At 31.8% G+C, this 23503-nt stretch overlaps 1 protein-coding gene across 1 annotated transcript in view; it reads right to left on the reverse strand.

Moving 5' to 3' along the window:
• Positions 1 to 1632: 1632 nt before the first annotated feature.
• The window catches only part of EIF3E (eukaryotic translation initiation factor 3 subunit E), a 40440-nt gene continuing 18569 nt past the window's right edge, over positions 1633 to 23503 (reverse strand). The window contains exons 6-13 of the mRNA XM_003760323.4: positions 19685 to 19810; positions 18919 to 19043; positions 13825 to 13951; positions 12143 to 12244; positions 11448 to 11557; positions 2986 to 3088; positions 2544 to 2678; positions 1633 to 2003 (exon numbers count right to left, since the gene is read on the reverse strand). Of these exons, the coding sequence (XP_003760371.1) occupies positions 1965 to 2003; positions 2544 to 2678; positions 2986 to 3088; positions 11448 to 11557; positions 12143 to 12244; positions 13825 to 13951; positions 18919 to 19043; positions 19685 to 19810 (867 nt within the window). The 3' untranslated portion in view covers positions 1633 to 1964. The remainder of the gene's footprint in view (positions 2004 to 2543; positions 2679 to 2985; positions 3089 to 11447; positions 11558 to 12142; positions 12245 to 13824; positions 13952 to 18918; positions 19044 to 19684; positions 19811 to 23503) is intronic.

Raw genomic sequence — 23503 nt, forward strand, 5'->3', positions numbered from 1 at the left:
AAGGCAGCTCTTTGTAGTGGCCAGAAACTGGAAACCGAGTGGATTCCCATCAATTGGAGAAGGGCTGAATAAATTGTGATACACGAATGTTACGGAATATTATTGTTCCGTAAGAAATGACCAACAGGATCATTTCAGAAAGGCCTGGACAGACTTATATGAACTGATGCTGAGTGAAATGAGCAGGACCAGGAGATCATTATTTACTTCAACACCATACTATATGATCAATTTTGATGGACGTGGCCCTCTTCAACAATGAGATGAACCAAATCAGTTCCAATAGAGCAGTAATGAATTGAACTAGCTGCACCCAGTGAAAGAACTCTGGGAGATGACTATGAACCATTACATAGAATTTCCAATCCCTCTATTTTTGTCTGCCTACATTTTTTATTTCCTTTACAGGTTAATTGTACACTACCTTCAAGGTCCGATTATTTTTGAACAGCAAAATAACTGTATGGACATATATACATATATTGTATTTAACATATTCTTTAACATATTTAACATGTATTGGTCAACCTGCCATCTGGGGGAAGGGGTGGGGGGGAAGGAGGGGAAGTTAGAACAAAAGGTTTTGCAATTGTCAATGCTGAAAAATTACCTATGCATATATCTTGTAAATAAAAAGGTATATTTAAAAAAAAAAAAAAAAGAACCACCAAGGCTGCAGTGAAGTCACACAATGGATAAGCGCTTCCAGAAACCCTCAGCTTCATTATATATTTGATTTGAATTTTTGATCACTGTGTTCAGAAACCTTTTACTCTTCCCAAATTTTCTGAAACTCCCACATTCAGTAAGACTCATATGGGGTCATGACCCACAGTTTAAGAAGCTTTGGATTTTAAGAGTGATTCAGGGCTAGTGTCTGAGGTAGGTAGGATGTGAATTTAGGTCTTTTAGATTCCAGATCTATGATTGTATATTATATCACCTAACCATCCTGAGGAGGAAAAGCCTATTTTTTTCATTTTTGTATTTCCACAGATGATTATTAAATATTAACTAATTGAAAGAAATCTGCTCTGTGCAAAAAATGTTTTTTCATGTTTTAGCCAAACATGACTGGAAACCTGCTTTTTTGTACAATACAACTTTATTTTAAAATATAAAAGTCACTTTAGCTCATAGTCAAACAAAAATAGGCTCTGAGTCTCATTTGGCTCTGGGCCAAAAAGTAGTAGTTGGTTTAATCCTGCCTTAGGCAACTCAATAAACACAAAATTAAAGATTTATTTCTGCATATATTCTGCAAACTTCTGTAGAGGAAGTTTCCTCTCTTGGTAGTCCTCTATTATTTTACCAGTTACTACCTATTCAGTTCAAGCATTTATTAAATACCTACCATCAAAAACCATCAAGCCTAGACTTGAAGAATTTTTTAAAAAAAGGAAGACTTTTCAGAAATGATGGCAAGGATCTCCTTGCCCCAAAGACATAATACAATCTTCTGTCTTCAAGGAAGGTACACTCTATTTATGTGGATGTCTTTTCAATCTTAACATTTTCAATTTACCAACTCTGTCATCCTTATCACTGCTCCCATTAAAAGCAATCAATGTCTAGTAATGGTGTAAAGCAAGCAACTTCTGTGTATGGAATGATTTTTATTTCTCTGTCAACATGCTAGATATCTAGCAGACAATGATGGTAGCTAGTGCAAGTTTATATTCAATTTATTAAATTAAATGCTTGTCCCACGATCAGAAGTTAGAACCAAAAATTTCATAATCACATATTCCCCATTGTTTGATAATTTTACATAAATATAGTTTCATTGTTGCCTTATGGATAAATGAGTTTAAGCAAACATTTATACAAACTTAAAAATATAAAATGAAACATAGCCAATTTTATTTAAATTCAAATCCACAATATTTCAGGTTCTCTCTAGAGAACTATACTTTGTATATGTTAAGTGGAAATTTTTTAACATATTCCTCCTCCAAAGATTTTTAGTAGAAACCAGAGTCTTGAGTTGCCCAGTTAGGAGCCTAGAATATAAAGGAAAGAATTGTCAAGAGAAAAAAGACAATACTTTCTGAAAATATTAAAGTGATAATTATAAGTAATAATTTCTGTACACAGTAGACAATGAAATTTGAAATGCATGTCATAATTGGTACTAGTTTCTCTCTTCCTTTCTTGACTTCATTAACTCATGATTTTTAATAAGTAATACACATTATTTATCATCTACTATTACATATTTAATATTTATTTCATTAACTCATAATTTCAAATAAATAAGAGGAAGAAATAAAGAGGCAAACTAGTAATTATAATACAACAGAATATCTAATTTTTTTTGGTTTGACCTTTATATAGTACAGAAAATATTCTTGCTCAGAAATTAATTAGCACAAAGTATAAAATCTTAAATAAAACGTGCTTACTAATGAAAAACAAAAACATAGCAGATCATACAGCAGTCAATATTTAAATTAGTATTCATTTCAAGCATGTCTACATGGTAATTATATTTTACTATTCTTAAATCAGCCAAAACAGAAATGAAAAGTCAAGGTTCTTACCTCTGACCTACTATTCTGATTAAGTTTTTTCTCAATATTCATGGCCAACATCTGGCTTCGAAAAGAAAGGCTTTTAGTCTTTTCAATCACTTGCTGATAAGGCGAGACTGCATTGTTACCCATAACCACATGACCCTGAAAGAAAACAGGAGAAAATGTGGTCTCATGATATTTTAATGATGGTGCTCAAAAAGAAAAACATAACACTTTAAGTATGAAATGTAAAATCAACATATGAATATTTCATACCTTTCCCAATGAGGTTATATTAGGTTACATATTCAGATGAGCTAGTTAATAAATTAAAAATATTTCTGCAGTCAATATGGAATTAGAAAAATCATCTAATAGAGGTCAAATAAAATGCAAGGATCAAAATGATTTTAAATTGAGTTTTGGATAACTTATATTCTGTATTTATGGGACATTTTATAATACATACCAACTTGGAGTCAATCTTGGCATCAAGCCTGGCATTTCTAATCAAATTGACAATCCATCTTTCAGCTTCTTCAGGAGTCATGTTCAACTTATCTGCCAACATGCTAACAGGAGAGAAAAAATACATAAGCATCCAGGTAACATGCCTGTTTATGTCTTGTGCTTCTTTACTATACTGTAAAGAGAAATATACTGCAATGCTAAATTCTACCCATATTTTTATTAAAATTGGCTATTGGTTAAGTTTCATGTTGAATATAATTGAAAAACGATCTCTCCCTCTTTGAGATTCCCTTTGAATTTACTATCTACACCACAAAAGTCACAGCACACACCTGTCTTATTTACAAATATGTATCATTTTGCAATCGAGGAAGAGATGGAATCACCCTAAAGTCCAGATTCCATAGCACCTAATTTAGCACTCTTCCCACTGTGCCAGAAGGACTGCTTGCTTTATGTAAAAAAGTGGAGATCTTCCTCAGTGATGTGCAAATATCCCTAAAAATATTTATTGAAATGTTTTGAAAATGATAAACATGATCCAATCATTATTTCATTTTCAGCCTTTATCAATAATTACATGAAACTATAATCAACACGAATGTCTCTCTAAAAACAAATTTTATTGTATATGTAGCTTTCTAGGAGTAGTTTTTTCCACACACTAATGGAAAAATAGTTAATAATACTACAATAAGAAAGTAAGCATCAGGCCTAAGAGGTGAAAGTATAATGCTAGATATGTCAGGCTATATCCAATGAATGTAACCTGCAAAGATGACAATGGAATAGTGTGTAATAGCAATGTCACAAATCTAAGTGTTATCCATGTCATATAAAGAGTTCAAGAGCCCATCCTCCCTTGATCCTGTCTACAAGTTCTTAATTTCTACAAGGATATAAGACAATAAGGGACCCATTGCAAAGATACATATGGGGCAGCAATATGCACCAGTGGAAAAAGTATATATACAATTTAAGTATTTAAGTACAAGGACTTGCCAGAGATACATTAATTTATAATTTCAAAGAATTTTAATAATATACACTATTTCGCTTGAACTCTACAACCTTGGGACCTAAGTATTAATACTTCTATTTAGAGAAGAGAAAAAGAGGGAAAAGATACAAAGAGGTTAAAGATTTTTTAAAGTTATACAAAAAATTAATAGCTGAGCTGGGACTAAAACTATATATATGTTGCATTCTTGTCTACCAGTGATTCTATAACGGTCTCGTTACATGAGTTTCTTATCATTTTTATGAGTACTTCAACTAGTTATTTAGGTACCAATTAAGATGCCAACTGCCACAAACAGGAAAAATTAAATTCTAATAACTTCTTAAAGGTAAGAAAAGTGATATCTATCAGGCTATTCTGAAATTTAAAATGACTTTTTAAAAAGTTGAACTGAAAAAGAAAAATAGTACTACTTTGACAGAATATATTAATTTATGAGACTATAACAAGTCATTATTAATCAGATAAATGCAAATTAAGACAACTCTGAGATACCACTACATATCTGTCAGACTGGTCAGAATGACAGGGAAAAATAATGCAAGAATGTTTGTGGCAGCCCTCTTTGTAGTGGTCAGAAACTGGAAACTGAGTAGATGCCCATCAATTGGAGAATGGCTAAATAAATTGTGGCATATGAATAATATGGAATATTATTGTTCAGTAAGAAACGACCAACAGACACTGGGAAATGAATGTAAACTGCTTGCATTTTTGTTTTTCTTCCCAGGTTATTTGTACCTTCTGAATCCAATTCTCCCTGTGTAACAAGAGAACTGTTGGTTCTGCACACATATATTGTATCTAGGATACACTGTGACATATTTAAGCTGTATAGGACTACTTGCCATCTGGGGGAAGGGGTGAAGGGAGGGAGGGGGAAAGTCGGAACAGAAGTGAGTGCAAGGGATAGTGTGGCTAAAAAAAAAAAAAAAAAATTTACCCAGGCATGGGCTCTGTCAATAAGAAGTTATAATTAAAAAAAAAAAAAAAAAAAAAAGACCAACAAGATGATTTCAGAAAGGCCTGGAGAGAGTTACATGAACTGATGCTGAGTGAAACGAGCAGGACCAGGAGATCAGTATATACTTCAACAACAATACTATATGATGATCAATTCTGATGGACTTGGCCATCTTCAGCAATAAGATGAACCAAATCAGTTCTAATGGAGCAGTAATGAACTGAACCAGCTACACCCAGCGAAAGAACTCTGGGAGATGACTAAGAATCATTACATCAAATTCCCAATCCCTTTATTTTTGCCCGCCTGCATTTTTTATTTCCTTCACAGGCTAACTGTAATATTTCAGAGTCCAATTCCTTTTGTCCAGCAAAATAATGGTTTGGACATGTATACTTATTTTGTATTTAATTTATCCTCTAATATATTTAACATGTATTGGCCATCCTGCCATCTAGAGGAGAGGGTGGGGGGAAGGAAGGGAAAAAGTGGAACAAAAGGTTTGGCAATTGTCAATGTTGTAAAATTACCCATGCATATAACTTGTGAATAAAAAGCTATGAAAAAAAAAATATATATATATATATTAATTTAAAGGGCACAAAATAATCTGAACATTACAACTAAAGTTTGGAAGACTTTAATTTTTCTATTTCTCTTGTGCATCAAGATAACAGTATAAATATGTATACACATTAAAAATAAATAAATAAATTTTAGTTACGATGAAATGAGTAGATAATGAACATGGAGAAATGCCAACATTTCACTTAGTTTTGATGAAATAGCATCTAATTATAAACATTTATGTTCAGTTTACCAATAAGTAAAATGTAGCAGAAAATATATCTAAATGTAGAATGCCTGCCAAAAACATCTAATTCATCCCAGACTCTTTTAAACTTCCAGTCAGATTACACTAAAATCACAACCTTGTCTACAAACATGTTATATTGAGATTCTGAAAAGTTCATAAATTTTAAGATGTGTATTTAAGAGTTAATAGCTATCTTGCTTAGCAACCACAAAAGATGGCTATTAACAAACTTTAAGGAATACAAATATAAAGATAATCTAGATATTACTTAAAATAAGCAGAACACAGTAAGTTTAAAACATAAATGCAAAAGTTAATTATACTTTTCTTTTGAAGGGCAAAACTAACTCAAATAAGGGCCTATTAATGTATACTTAAGTATATTATGATAAACATTTAAAACATCACATTTTATTATCTACAACTAAAAACTATTCCAAGTGTTATTTTAGAATATCTTTTAAATTACAGACACACAGACCCACATTAGCATATTCACCACTATAATCTTTTCTGGCAGATGTTGTACACTAGTGGCAAAAGGATTTAAATCTTATCCTACAAATCTACAGGGTTATACATAAACTGATTAAAAAAAAAACACACATTCTAAATATGCAGTTTTCAAAAAAATATAGCTACCATATATGTGTTTGTAGACATTTGGTAAAAAACAAAAAAAAAAAATAAGCAAATTCAGGATACGTGTATCCTTCAAATGGAAAACAATGCTTAATAAATTACCACTGGACTTTGGTGTAATGTAACATATACTCTACACTTGAAAGAATTAGTGAAGGAAAGAAGGAAAGAGTGGAGGGAAGAAGAGAAGAATTTTTTTCTTTTTTACAAATTAATATAAGGGAACTAACTATGGAAAAGGGCCAATATATTAGAAATTTAAAAACTTGGAAAGAATTATAATTTAATCACTTTATAATGGTATAGTATAAGCCATGTAAAGAACATGATAAGTCTGCCCTACCCCATCTAGAAATTATATTTCCTATGGCACCTAATAAAGTATTCTTCACTAATATTTATTAAAATGTCGCATTTTGCACAGTATTTACTTAACTATTTCCCTTCTCCAGTTCCAGGTAAAGAACAGTCCTAGACATATAACATTGACAACAGAATGAAAGACTTAAAGAGTTAGATCTGGGACATTGATGCATTGTTGGTGGAGTTGTGAACGGGTCCAACCATTTTGGAGAGTAGTTTGGAACTATGCTCAAAAAGTTATCAAGCTGTGCATACCCTTTGATCCAGCAGTGTTACTACTGGGATTATATCCCAAAGAGATTATAAAGAAGGGAAAGGGACCTGTATGTGCACGAATGTTTGTGGCAGCCCTTTTTGTAGTGGCTAGAAACTGGAAACTGAATGGATGTCCATCAGTTGGAGAATGGCTGAATAAATTGTGGTATATGAAAATTATGGAATATTACTGTTCTGTAAGAAATGACCAACAGGATGATTTCAGAAAGGCCTGGAGAGACTTACACGAACTGATGCTGAGTGAAATGAGCGGGACCAGGAGATCATTATATACTTCAACAATACTAGATGATGACCAGTTCTGATGGATCAGGCCATCCTCAGCAACGAGATCAACCAAATCATTTCTAATGGAGCAGTAATGAACTGAACTAGCTATGCCCAGAAAAAGAACTCTGGGAGATGACTAAAAACCATTACATTAAATTCCCAATCCCTATATTTATGCACACATGCATTTTTGATTTCCTTCACAAGCTAATTGTACAATAATTCAGAGTCTGATTCTTTTTGTACAGCAAAATAATGTTTTGGTCATGTATACTTATTGTGTATCTAAGTTATATTTTAATATATTTAACATCTACTGGTCATCCTGCCATCTAGGGGAGGGGGTGGGGGGGGGTAAGAGGTGAAAAATTGGAACAAGAGGTTTGGCAATTGTTAATGCTGTAAAGTTACCCATGTATAAATCCTGTAAATAAAAGGCTATTAAATTAAAAAAAAAAAAAAAAAAAAGAGTTAGATCTGATTCTGAATCCCACTTCTATATTTATGAGCTATCTGACAAGAGGAAAGTCATTTGAAAACTCAATTTCTTGATTTTAACTTGAATATATAAGGATAGAGATAATATTTCATATTGGTGTTGCTAAGAAAGAAAGAATTTAGTTTTTCAAACTTTTCTTGAGGAATGAAATGAAATAAATTTTATTTTGGGCCTGATTTTTATTATTTTATTATAAAACTTTATTTGGGTCTGACATAGGTCTTCTGTGCAGCTAATAACTACACCTGAAGGAACTCCTTACACTAATGCAATCATCACCAATCCTGTGATTTAGACTCATATGAGGGTTGCTTGAAACAATCTGAGGTTAAGAACCACATCATGACAAGTTGAATCCTAACCCAGATCTTCTCCACTGTGTGATGTCAATGCTCTTCACTATATTATTTCTCCCTGCTAGGGCCATAAAAAGCCCCTTAATTTTAGGTATGACTTAATTACCTTTAAAGGATTATCAAAACCCTCCAATTTTGATAATATACTTTTTATGTTTTTTCCTTGAAAAAGATATACATCCAGTCAACGTGTCACAAGGTTTGCCTAAAGTATATGAAAAGATATAGGATACCTAGCTAATTAAATAGTTTTGTTATATTTCAATTAGGTCAAAGAATTCTTTTCTACAACTACTTTAACAAATTTTGCATAGACCAAAGATAAATTTTAATCATTCAAAGATTACTAATTACTATAAATTCCAAATTATTGGGGACATCCAAAAAAGTTCTGCTACAATTAACAAGTCACAGGGAAGTCTTAATAACATTTTCTAGTGCAAAAAACTCTATGAAGCAGCTTTAAGATTTAGAAAAGAAAGAAAAAAACAGGGATGTAATACCCTGGCAGCCTCTCCATAAAACTGCATTCTGGTGTCCCATTACCAATCTCATGGGGGAATGACACATGCCATTTCTATATGTTTGTCCTAACAACAGCTCATCATTTCACTTCATTTTTATGACCACCAGGGGGCCATGATTCTATAATTCTATGAGCAATAATAAATAATTCTGTGAAAAAAGAATACAAGGCTTCAATCTTCAAAAATCTGGCCCTACCATTGCCATTTAGGGTAATGACCTTACAGAAAATATAGTTCAACTCCTTCATTTTACCCAGAGAAACATAAAGGTTTACTGAAAGTCACATAATAAAAGGCAGCCAGGATTCAGAACCAAGTCTTCTAGATTCTAATTCAATGTCTTTACTACTAACAATGATATAGAAAAAGATTTGACTGAACTCGTTTGAGTCTGTCTCTTTCAACTCTTGAGAGTCTATGATTACATCTTTAAAAGGTTTAAACTAAGATAAGCTATTAGTAACTTAACAATGATTAAAGGTTCAAACTAAGATAAACTATTAATAATTTAAGACTGATTAATAACACCAATAACTGTTTTTTTTAAAAAATTGGAGGAAAGAGTGTTAGAGATAATATGACCTTGTACTTGGTTAGAGTGCCTTCAAGTTTTCAAAATTATTTCATATATATTATTCACATCTGAGCCTCACAATATCCTGTGAGGTAAGCAACATAAGAAACTAAGGAGTAGGAACACTGAAGTCACTTGATTAAACTTAGATTGCAAATTAGAAGAACGTAGTTCTTCTAATTACAGGCATCTTAATGTGGAACATAAAGGACAAAAGCATCATGGATATAACTACAGTTCTCTCAATGCTGGCAAAAAAAAGTTCTAATCCAAGGAGAAAAGCCAAATGACAGGAGGCTAGCCAGGAAGGGAGAAAATTCTATTGCAGAGAAGCCAAAAAATTAAGTTCTTCTTTAAGATCTTCATTATAGGTCTTAGGAACGAATAAAAAACCAAAGAAAGGAAAATTAAGCAGTTTGTTAACTCACCAGAATTCTAGAAATGATACACCTATCGTTTCCAACCATGGCCAATAAAATCATATTAGGCACATATAGTCATTTGCCAAGAGAAGCACACTACTCACTATTTAATTCAGTGGGCTACAAAATGAGTGAAATTCAAGATGTGAGCTTAATCCCTATATGGTACAGAATAACTTAGGTACAATTGCCAGAAACTACGTCCCCAGCTTTAGGCAATCACCTTAATTTATGCTTGCTGCTGGTCACGTGAGGAATTGGTTAATCAAATATTTAAGGCCTACATTGAAGAAAGTCACACAGAAATAATAAATCAAAGAATTTGTCAAACTGACAGTAAATGTTAAAGTCAGTACTTAAAAAAAAATGCAATTGATTAAGGCAGTATTTGGCAACATAGGCATTAGACTTTGTGGTCCAGAGAGAATTTTTTAATATTCAAATACTAATGAAATACTAATTTCCAAATATTTAATCAAGGCAATTTAAAATTTATTGCACTACCTTATCAATAAGTCACCAATTTTCTTTCAGTAAAAAATAAAATCATTTAAACTAAAGAGAAATACAAATAATGTTTCTATCTTTTCTTTGGCAAAAAAAAATTGGAAATATTAATTATAGGATTCATATGTAAAAAATATTATAAACATTAATAACTAGAATGTTAGAAGAATGAGATCATGGTTAACTGAATTTCTGACTAACTGAAACTGAAAGAACTGAATAGAAACCTTAAATTAGTCTTGCTAGTGAATGTCTAACATGTATTACTCCATATTTTTAAATCACAGAAATATACAACAAATTAACCACGTAAGCTTTCTTAATAACAGAGCCTTGCAGTAAACTTATGGGAATCTTCTGAGCATAAACAATTATTCAGAACTCAGGAATCTATAGGAGAGATTAGATTAAATCTGGTTTTCAAAGAATAAGTCAGAACTGTCTCTTTACCTTTCTTCTGGGGAGGGGAAGGTGGGAGAGTGGGAAAGAGACAGCAAATATATCTCTAGACAATGGGATTATATTTCTGAGATTTTACTATAGCAAACCTTCCTCTTCCAACTTCCCTATTTCTATTGAAGAATAAAGGTTTTGACAGTATCTGATTCGTATCATCCTCTACTCTTCACTCTCCCACTCACCATGTATCCAAACAACTGCCAAGTTTGTCCATTTCTGTCTTCAAATACCTCTCACATCTGATCTCTTCTCTATTCAGATACAAACCTTTGTTCCAGACATCTCTTCTCAATTACAAGTTTTCAAATTGGTCTCCTTAGTTCAAATCTTGTCCCATTCTTTATTTTATATAATTATAATTACATAATTTTCCTTATGTCCAGAAATGACCATATAAATCACTATTCAACCAATTCCAATGGTTTTCTTTTTTTTAAAATTTACCTTTTAAATCCCTAAATAACCTATCCTAATCTTTCTAACCTCACTAGACACCTCAGATACACACAGACACATACTTTTAAAATACATCTTGATATACACACCATGCATATAAATACAAAGACATAAACACTCATCCTTTTTTGTATTTATGTAGTATAGAGTTCACACACACTTTTATACTTTAGAAAAGTAAGTAGCACTTCACTCTTTGTATTTCTATCTAGGGCAGTGCTACTCACATAGTAGGTGCTTCATTATTCTTTGATTGATTGTCTTGATGAATGTTTAAATATAAAAATAAAAATGAAAGTTTGCCTACCTAATGCTGATACATTGATGGATGCGACAAAAAGTCTCAAATATGAAGAGTCGAGCATTTTCAATAAAATCCTCGAGGCAAGCCACCAGGAAAAAGTCATTCACAAGAACCTTTCAATTCAAGAATATAAAAAAAAAAAATGAGTACACTAGCAATCCTTCAAATTTCTGCATCTTACCTACACTTTCATTATTCTTCATTTTATTCTTATCTTTAGGAATTATAATCTACTAACTCCGGTCCACGCTTGTTTTAGTACCATGTCAAGTTCTAAATATAGCCAAATACAATTTAACCAAGAATCATCTAAAGCTGGAAGGGACCTAAAGGGCTAATTAGTCCAAAATCTAATTTTGCAGATGAGGAACCTGAGGCACAGGGATATTAAATGTCAGAAAGCTGTGTCCAAGGCATGATTTGAGTCAGGTTTTTGTGCTTTCACTGTAATACCCTTCCATTATATCCTGTTGCTTTCAGATACATGCTCAAAGTTCCTCTTCTCATCCAGGGGAAGGAAGATTTCAGAACACAGGAAAGGGACCAATGGCTTTTGTCAGCTACTTTTTAAAATTTAAACTTCTTAAAAACTGTCAACTTTTAAAATCTTGACCAAAATGGATCTATGATCACAATTTTAAAACTATATAATCCTACTGAAAAAAACAATAAATTTTTAGAGTTTAACTTAGACTTACCGATTCACATTCTCTTAATTTTTTCTGGGCACCATCAAAGTCAAAGTTAACATACAAGCATTCAACAAACTCTGTTATAGGATCTTTATATGTGTAGGACTCCTATAAAAATAAGTCGGAGACATCAGATTGATTTAAAAACACTATAACACAATATTTAACATTCTTTATTTTCTCCTTTTCCACTACAAATTCTGGTCAATTTTATTCAATGCCTTAATTACTGCCTACAAATATGCCCAGAACTCTCTCATCCCTAAAATAAACTTTCACCTTCCCACTATTAAATCATCCTATCTTTGCTCTTTCCTTTTTATATCTAACTTATAGAAAAAGCTAACTATATTCTCTTCTTTCATTCTAATCTTCTTCTACTCAACAGATTCAACAGAAACTTATGTCTCCAAAATCACCAAGTATTCCCTTTATATCTAAATCTAACAATCTTAGCTCACTCCTCAATCCTTGGTTTCTCAGCTGGGCCTAAAAGTGCTGAAATCTTCTCCTGGATAATCAGTCTCTCCTCTCAGGGTTTTCAAGATATTGACCTGTTGTGGCTTTCATCCTAGGTGTACGTCTGTAGGGCTGATCTCAGTGTGCTTTGCAAATGCATCATCTACTATAACCTTCTTTACCCCATAGCCATCTCATTATATTCCTCTACAGGATATACTCAAGGGTCTAAGCTGAGCACTCTCTTAAACTATCATTTATTCCCAGATGACCTAATCTATGTATTCAGCTAGACCTCATCTTTCTTCTGAGCTTTAGTTATGCATCTCACATTGATGCTTGAACTAGATGTTACAGACATTTCAAACTTACTCATGTCCAAAGAGAATTCACTACTCTGCCTGAAACTTACTCCTACAACTTCTTTGTAATTGTGGAGAGAGTACTACTACCCAGATCTGCAATGTAGGTGTCATACTTGACTCTTTCCTCTTACTCTTCAAACTCAGCTTATGAATTCCATTCTCTTAATTTACAACTCACAACCACCCTAGCCTAGCCTTCATTGCCTCTCCATTATTATTATAACCTTTGACATTGGTCTTTCTACATCTAGCCTCTCCAACCCATTCTCCATATAGCTGTTAAATTGTTATTCCTAAAGAAGAGATTTGATTGTGTTACTTCCTCTTTTCAAGAAATTCTCCATAGTCTGGCTCCAACTACTCTTTGTAGGTTGATTAAACACCAATTCCTCTAACTCAATCTGGTTCACACATATTGGGTATTGTGCTATTCCCTATTCATGAAATTCCATCTCCCAACTCTATTCCTTTCTCCAGGCTTTTTTTTAAATACCCAGAATGCTTTGCCTCTTCACTTCTTTCTCTTGGAAACTCCACAACTCTTTTCAAAGATTATATATAGTCCTATTTCTTTCACAAACCTTTTCTTGACTCTTGCTGTTATGATGAAATCAGTCCAATAAAACATAAGCTTCTTCAAAAGACAGCTTCTGTCTACTTTAAAAAATTTTAGCATAGTTCCAAGCATGTAGTAAGAATTCAAATGCTTGCTGACTGATTTTCAACTGAGGTAAACTTGTTTTGTGGACAATCCTTTATCTATGCTTCCAAACCCTTTACAAAAATTATAGATGCATTAAAAAAAACAAACAAACAAAAACAACAAAACAAAACAAAAAAACTTCCAAAAAGACCTGTTCTTACCTGCTGAATAACTTTGACTAGGTCTTTTAATACCTGTCTTCGTTTTCGAACATCTTTGTTTGTTATGACTGCAGTGGTCAAATAGCGGAGAATATGTGGACACATAGTTTGAATTGCATTAAGATACCTAAAAAGGAAATTTACAATTCAATAATGAATGCCTGCTTAATGTAAAACAACTCTAAATGAATTAGGCAAATCAAGACTACTGAGTTTTCAAACTGTACTATATCTGAATAATTAAAATTTTATTTAAAGACAACTATTTAAAATAGATCATTAAACCTAAGTTTCAGAGTGTGCATCCTGATGCACCCACTACTTAGGAAACAGGACAAAATTTGGGATTCTGGTCTTTTACAATGTGAATGACTGAAATTTCATCTTAGTAGACTACTTACTGAGATTCCTTTCAACACTCAAATTCTGGACTTTTTATTTTCTGGACTTTATCTAAGGATGAGAAATGGTAAATGAACAATGCCTAGTCATGGTATAGGGACTTGACAGCTAAATGTATGGGACCCAAAGATTCTTACTTGTTATTATTTCTAACTGTATCTGTCATAATAAAATCCTATAGTACATTTATGACTTCAAACACATGAAAGAAACAACTTGTCTTTATACAGAAGAATTTTAAGAGTAACATTCTATTCTGCAAAATCAAATGTTTCCTAAGTAGTAAGTGCATCCGGATGTCAATATTAGCGGTGAAAAACAGAGTAACTATGTGGAAGTCTACTGTTACCTCATGTTTCCAATAAGATCACTTCTTTACCATTGCTGCTTCCTGAATAGGCATGTCACATGACTGCCCTATTTTCTCACCCTAAAGGTCTCCAACCATAACTTCCTTCTCTGGCCATCACTATGGTACATGTATTACCCATCTGAACATAAGTTTCTTGAGAGCAGAAATTCAATTTTGTGTCTCTATTCCCTAATTGCTAGAAGAATTAATAACATATCTGTATCTTAGTTATTATATTACATTTAGAGGTTCAAAAGTATTCAAATGAGTAAGTCACTTCCATTTTCAGATGAAGAATAAACTGCAACAAGGACATCAATATTTTATGATGTAACCAACTTAAAGCGTCATTGTCATTCTACATAACACTTCAAGGATATGTGAAAATTATCTTTCACTTGGTCTTACATAAAAAAAACAAACAAACCTACTAGTCTAAATTTAACAAAGCATGTTAAATTATATAGTTATGCTATTAGAAATTAACACTTTTGCCATTAAATCTCAGACATCAATTAGAAATTACCTAGAAACCAAATTATGTTTACTGAATTACAGGTAATACAAATTTCAAAATATATGAACATCATACAAGCATCCCAGTAAAACAGATAAAATTCCAATAAAATATTGTAAGGAATTATCTATTTTAAAAAAATCTGAGAAAAATACAAGTTATACATTTATTTTCATTATAAAATTGAAGAGTGAATTCTAATAGAAAAAAATGGAAATGAAAACTAAATGAATTAAGCTGAAATATTTGATGAATAAGAAAATAAAGTGTCAATTAGCTTTGTATTTGGAATAAGTTTTAGATTAATAGATCATTCAAAGTTATACCATGAGTAAAAACTTCTTTCTAGATCTTTTCTGGCTCTGGTATTTTCCCACAGTATTTATATAACTTTAGAGATATTTCCCTAGAGCTCTGCTTTTTTCTTCATCATTTGTGTATGATACCCTATTTTATAACATCTAAGAGATTTAAATGCTATACAATTTTTTGGCAATAGATGCAACAATCTAATATGCTCCAATTTGAAAATTCCAACTTCACAGTGCCAGGCTGTAAGGAAAAAAAAAAAATCAATACTCTTCAATTTGGTAAATTAAAAATTCTGTCTAATGCATTCATTTTGAAAATGGGGCTCCTATTAAAAGAAACGAAGGGAAAGGCCTGGAACATAAACTTTAAAAATGTGAAATTCTATGAAGCATCTGCCTAAATCTTTCAAGTATAAATGCATTTTACCACAAACAATTTGGAAGACATTCTAGAAATACATTTGGAAATAGAATTCTAAATCAAGAATCTGTTAACTTTTCTTTCCCTGCCATTAGCCACATTATAATCTTGATTTAATTATTCATACTTATTCAAAAATTGCTACCTATCATTTAACATATTCTAATGAATTAACCTAAATGGGGCAGCTAGGTGGTGCAAAAAACCTGAGTGCACTGGTGAAATCAGGAAGACTCATCTTCAGATCCAGTGATCCAGGAGAAGTCACTTAACCCTATCTGTCTTAGTTTCTCATATATAAAATGAGCTGGAGAAGGAAATGGCAAACCATTTTAGTATGTCTGTCAAGAAAACTCTAAATGAGATCAAAAAAATTAAGGCATGACTGATAAATGAATTAATAACATCCTGTAGCAAATTATTCCAAATGCCAAATTAACCATCTATTTTCAGTTTAAAAAGCAACTTCCTATCTAATGATTTACAGTCCTCATGAAGCAATATGATATATTAAGAAAAGAACAAAGTAGAAGCTACAAGTCCTACAACACTCTACCTTGACCGAGGTAGAAACGAGTTTAACATTACACCTTGATGTTATATTATCATCCTATTAAATATCTTGGCAAGATACAAAATCTTTGAGCTTCCAATTCCATCTCTATAAGAAAGGAATAGTAACATCTACTTCATAGAAATGCTGTGAGGATCAATGAACAAATATTTAAAAAGCATTACAAGCACTTATTAAGTTGTGAGTCAGGTACTGCTAGGAGCTAGAGACAGTAAAATAAATGAAAACCAATAAAAAATGCTGGATAAGAGACAATGAAATGACTCTCTTCCCTCATAGGTGAAAGGTATGGGAGACTACTATGAGAGAATGTTGTAAACACTGTCATATATGGTATCTCTATTGGACTTCATTCTTATTTTTCTTTCTGACAAGAGAGGGCTTGCTCTGGAGGGGAAATAGGCAAGGATTGATGTTTAGATACAACATTATTGAAACTTTTTTTTAAAGACAATTTTAGTAGAGATAGAGCATATTCTTAATAATGAGATTATTACGTCAAATCTATTTTTTCCACATTTTGTGATTTGATACATGCTGTCAAAATGTCCTAGAAAATCTACCATCTTGAAATTCCACTGCTAATTTACATTATTTCATCACTTTTTTCAAATTAGGCTACCTACAGAGGTATAAGGTTGCTTCAATGATCACATCTGTAAATATTCCAATAGAATATCCTTCCTCAAGGAAGAGAGAAGTTTTCACTTTTGTTTTATAGCCAAAAAATTTAGTTATCCTTGTGTGTCAAAGCACAACCAAGAAATATACAGTTTATTTTCTTGCCAAACAGCAATCAAAACTTTAAGTAAAATTTTAAAATAACTTTCATTAAACTTCAAACCATATGAATGTCAAATGTGTTAATTTCCTCCCAACATTTCAGACATAGCCAAGTTTTTTTAATTCTAAAAGTTATAGAATTACTAAATATGATACCACAGTTGGCATATTTTAGTCCCAGTCCAAGTATGGCCAAAAGACATCACACAATAAATATTGTCCTAAATTGTGGATAATATAAAGCTGAATAGGAGAAATAGCTAACAAGTAAAAAGATGAAGAATGGAAATGGTCCAGGGATTCCTCAATTTGGGATCCCTACACTTCAAAATAAATTTGAAAACTGTATTTCAATAGAATGGTTCTCTTTGTATCCTATGTATTGTATCTTATCAAAAACATTATTCTGAGGAGTGCCCAGGCTTGACCTCCCCAGCCAAAGGAATCTATGATTTTTAAAAAGTTTAAGAACTTCAGGTTCACACAAAATGAAATAGCAATCTAAACTAACAGGGAGAGATGTCCAGCAATTAGGTTTTAATATGGAACTACAAAAATTAAAAATTTATGTAAACTAAGTTACAAGGGCTATTTAATTGCCCTTTAATTGATAAGAACAAATCTTATCCAAGAATGCTAATACCAATTTGGTTAATTGGAGGAATGATATTTAGGTCTCATAATAATAAATTGTTTCCATATATTTTAGGGTAAGGGTTGAAGTGAGGAATCAAACCACATGCAAAATATTTATAGCAGTACTTTTCAAGGTAGCAAAAAATTGGAAGCAAAGGAAATGCCCAAATACTGGGGAATAGCTAAACAAAATATGGCATCATAAATGTAACGAAATGTGTTTTAAGTGATGAATACAGAAATATAGTTGTTATGAACCAGGATCCTAGCAGAACTAGTATGGTTTGAGTAAACCCTCCCATTCCTATACCACCAATGAAGGATGTTGTAAATCTCCCAAAAAAATGTAAAACAGAGTCAGTTTCAGTTAACTTCAGTTCAGTCCCAATTAGACTGACACTTCACTCAGTTGTAGAGGTGTGGGCCCTTTGGGAAAAAAATTCACAAAGCAAGTTTTCTGAGAGAGAACCCCTAAGAACCCAAAGGAGTTTTCTTTAAGATGTTTTTATATCTTTGTAGACTGCTTTTACCTAGCGAGTACGCAAAAACATGCTGAAGTACCTAAATAAAAGAAATTTTGGGCCTTCACTAACAGGTACATTGCATCAGATGTAAACCATGACTGAGAGACACAGAAAAAAATTATATAGTCTATATTGGTTATATGAACTAAGACAAAATGAAATAAGCAAAGCCAAAATAACAATATACCCAATGTTTACAACAATGTAAGTGAAAAGAATAATCAGAAAACAATACAACTGGTTATTGTGAAATAGTGTATAAAGTTAGCTACTAAGCAAAAGTCTGAGAAGACATCTTTCCTTAGGTCCTTTGATGAGACTGGAATTCATGGTTGTAGAACACTTCACAAAAATGTCAGGTTTTTAAATTATGTCTAATTAGTTTTTCTGGGTTTTTTTTTTTTTGTCTCAATTATTTTTATAAGGGATAGTTCTTTAGGAAAGGGAGAAAAGAGGAACAGAAGAAACGTAAGAAATAGAAAAAAAAAATCAGTAATTTTTCCCCTCAGTGATTTTTAAAACTCTAAAAACCAAACAAATTAAGATCACAGATCTTTAAGTTAAAATTACTTACTGTGGCTGGTAAAGAAAGAGATCAATAATATTGTCTCGACCTTTTGGGTGGTTGAAGAATACAAATAGAGACCAATGAATCAGCCATGTTCTCTGCTGAAGGGACTGAAGTGGAGAACTAACAGACTGTAAAGATATAAGGGAAAGAACATATGTGGGGGGAAAAAAAACATTTTTAGGAGAAAAAAGACAAATTAAAAATATACTAGATATTATTTAAAAATAAATGGAGAGGTGCTGAAATTAGTAAGATTCTACATGAAATTCAGAGGGAAGACTTTTCACTTGTTACAAAATATGTAGTCATCTAAGGGGTTCGATTACATTATCTTGTAACAAAGTAGTAAAAGTAAACAACTACACTACATGTAATAAGTATTTCTTGAAATGGGTTATTCTGCATATTCACAAAATAAGCATTTAATGTTGGAAGCATATGTCTCTCAATATCTCAATACATCGTCCACTAGCAACAGCAGTATTATAAAACTGAATTTTAGTCAAGAAATTAGTTTTTAATGAGTCAACATTCTGCACTATACATACACCAACATTATTCTAGCAATTGCCCAGTGTTTCCTTAACAGATTAATGCAAAACATGCACACCCTGCCAAGAGACATTTAAAGGGTTGGGAAAAAAGGCAAAAATTGCTATTCTTAAAGTTCTTCAAGTACAAATTCTGAAATTCTGCATATATATATGCTAATTAAAAATTCTGGTGGAAAAAGCATTGACATTAAGTAGCACTTCAAAAATTAACTCACATTATTATCTATGGTCTCTTTCAATCTTGTAAGGTCTTCCATGGCTGCATCCCAATTCTGCATTAAAATTTCAGATGCTAGTTTTCCCCACAGTGAATTCAAAGCATTTCTATCAGTTGAGGGAACCTGTTTAGGCAATTAAAGACAATTATATATTCACAACAAAGTAGTTTACAAAGTGCCAGATAATGCAATATTTTATATAGCCATATACCACTATATTCAGAAAAAAAAGTTGCTGATTTTACTGAAACTCATGGGTATTTTTAGTCTCTAATAGATCGTACTTTTATTTAATCTCTTTAAAATTTTTCACTTAACTTGATTTACTGAAAATATAGGTCTTTAATATTTAATTTAGATTAATACACATAAAAGTATTTCAAAGTACTGGCAGAATATATCAATGTGCATTTTGATCTGGTGGAAAGGGTGCTAAACTTAGAAGCCAGGAGATTTTAATCCTGGCTCTGACACATATTAGTTTTGTAAAATTGGGTAACTCAAATCTCTTGTCAGTTTTTTCATGTGTAAAAATTGGGTTACCAACCTCACATGGTTATTATAAAATGTGTATTCCAAACCTTAAAATGTTCTTTCTCCTCCCTTCGTTACATGGTCATTATGGGGAGGAGAAAGGGGAATCAAAAAGGGATGTTGAAGTAGAAGGGACAACTGTTGGAATGTTATGGAATGTTGGCTTCAATATGGTTTTAGTGAAATGGTTTTTCTGCTAATTTTATCCTAAGAGATAACTTTCATAGGATGTATTTAGAAATGAAGGGGTATAAAACAAAAAGCAATAATAAAAGACTACAATTATTATTCACTTTCTGTGGTTCAGATTTAGAGCTTGAAAGAACCCAAGATTTCATTATTTTGTCCAAATCCTTCATATTTCATGTGTCAAGAAAATGGAAAAATTAGTGCTATGGATCAAGTCTTCTGATTCAAAAAGTAGTGTTCTTTCCATTGTACTATACATATCGCATATCTTTCACACTGACATGAAGTCATATATAATGTCTCTCTTTTTTTTTTAATAGCTTTTTATTTACGAGTTATATGCATGGGTAATTTTACAGCATTGTATAATGTCTCTCTTAGAGCCTCAGCCAAAGATACATCCACCTAGAAAAATGCTTCCCCTCAAAGACGAAAATATTTAAGAAAACATTTTCACTCATTATAAGAATCACTGTAAGATCAGTTTTTTCAGGAGCTCATCGTTCCTACTCCAGAGAAATTAAATCACAACATGCCATGTCCTCATGTCCTTCTCCCCCCCCAAAAAAATATATTAGGCAGAGTTTCACATACTAAAAATTCTCATAGTTCAGCCCCTATTCCCACAGTAAAATTGATTCTTTAAACCTTTAACTTTATGTGTAAATAAATATATTGCTTTTCTGACTTTCCTCAACAATTTCCAGTTCTAAAGTCTGTCTTTGATAAAAGGAATAAATTCAAATGCTCTGGATAGCAAAAAATTTTAAAAACCTGTTAAAAAAATATAGTAATTTAATTAATAGTTTCAATGCTGAAACATACAATTCTTTGAAACCTTTGTTTCAAATAGCGACAAATAATTAAGCCTTTGTACTTTTTGGAGTATAATGATCTTCCAAAAGGGACTATTAATTGTATAGTATACACTGGCTTTTACAGAAAGGAACATTTGTCCTACAGTCATCAAACTCCACTAACAAAACTTGTAATTATGCACTAAATGACTGTATTTAACTCAAAATTCCTGATAGTAAAATTACATTTTTGATAAAAGGATATGAAATTATATTCGAGCCAATACTATTGGGACCTCTTTCCTGTTCCTAATGAAAAGCCAGACTAAAGGTGAAAATAAAAAGCAGATTTTTATCCACGTTATATGCTGAATTAGTTTTATTCAAAGATTAAAAAAAAAATTACTAATGCCTCAGGCATTAATGGGAAATATCTAATCTTTTATTTGAAATAAAGACATTTCTCATAGAATGGCAAGTCAAATCAAATTTCATAGGATACACAGAGTTCTTAAATTTACTTGACTCTAAACAGTCATTCATTAATTCGTTGTCAAATAAGGGTAATTCTAGGGTCACACAGCTTTAACTTATACACAAATACACAAGGTCAATTAAGGTGTCAAATTCTAATCTTGGTTCATAGTTACAATGGTTCTTTCATAGCTTATGTTTCTCTACCAATTTAAAAGAATCTTTACCAACCAAAATTTTACACACACAGAGTTATTGTGCCCTACTTCTATAATAATCAAAAGGATAACACCAAAATTTTCTATTTTCAGGCATAAATAAATTTAAGAAAAGGCTAATATTTTAAGCAAGCAGAATAGCTTCACATATGCCCCACTTTTCCCAAATGGGCAAAAATAATCACCCTTTCCCCCCAATCTAGTTTTTGATAACTATTTCTAATAAGATGGCAGACAGGAACTAATTACACATAAACTTGTATCCTAAACTGCTGTATACTAACTCGAACTGTAATTCTAAAAGTGATGATCATTCAATTAAAAAATCGGAGGTGCCAGTATAGTTTGAGTTATTAGATAACTCATTAGCATTAGATAAATGGTGACCAAGTCAGGTTTTCTTTTTTAAAAATTTAGTAAGAATCACTTCAAATTAAAAGAAAACACTTAATCTAAAAACCCAGTCGGCACATAATATACATAGAAATATTTTTCAGGTTGTTTATGCTAGAAATTGTTATTAAAATTGGAACATGTATAATACTGGCATAAAAGTTTGTACTGAACTTTAATATTTTTTTCTTTCAAAGTTTCAATGTTCTATTCTGGCTAAATTCCATGTTATTATAGTTAGCTCTTTATGCCATCCTGCTTTCAGAGAAGGATACACTAAAACAGTTTCAATACCTAACTTTTCCAACAATTACCTTAAGTTTCCATGTGTTAGCAAAATGGTATAATCACTCACTAAATTAATAAATTTATTGTATTAAGACTCTAAGAAGACGCTAAATCTTTACTCTCAAAATTCACTCTCAACATTAACAAATGATAGGAATAACTAGCTCTTTTCATGAGCCTGTAAGAACATAAGAGTTCTGATTTTATAATCTTAATTCAGCCTGTTTACATTTCCAAAGTAACACAATCTGATATTCTTCACCATATTCAAAGGGAGATTTAGTTTTCTAAAAGAGAAAGAAAGAGACAGAGAGACTGAAGAAATGAAGGAACTCCTTTCAATTTAACTGCAAAAGTTATCAACCATTAACTGGACTTTAAGAATTCATTTTCAAATAGATTAATTAGAAATGGCATTATTTTTCTAAGTTTATGGAAAAACAGAAAAATTTTAAGTTATAAGATTAAACTTAGATTTTACTTAAAAATAAAATGACACAGGAAATTTCAAACACACAGTTTAACAGTTTATTATGTGGATCTTTCTTGACTCAGCTTTACTGCCAATTTGTTTGCTTATTTTGAAATAATGTAAGGTTTAGGAGAGATTAACTTTTTGGATAAGAAACAAGGTTAGCAACTTTGTGGTAGTCTGGGTTAAAACTCAAATGGAAAGAATAGGTCATTAGAAAACTAGGCATATAAGTAAGTTGGAGCTGCTGAAAGTTTTATTGGATAAAGGAAATCTATTTCACAGCTCTTGGATTAAGAAAAATTCAAAAGCATTATAAGTACCTGTTATGGATATGTTTATTTATTCAAAAGTTAGAAAGAAAAACTATTATATTCTTAGTTTATTTCCCTTGCAATAGTGAGCTACATAATAGTATGAGCAGGGATAGGAATACAAAGATGGAATGGAG

Source organism: Sarcophilus harrisii, chromosome 1, assembly GCF_902635505.1.
Source record: "Sarcophilus harrisii chromosome 1, mSarHar1.11, whole genome shotgun sequence".
Taxonomy (NCBI): domain Eukaryota; kingdom Metazoa; phylum Chordata; class Mammalia; order Dasyuromorphia; family Dasyuridae; genus Sarcophilus; species Sarcophilus harrisii.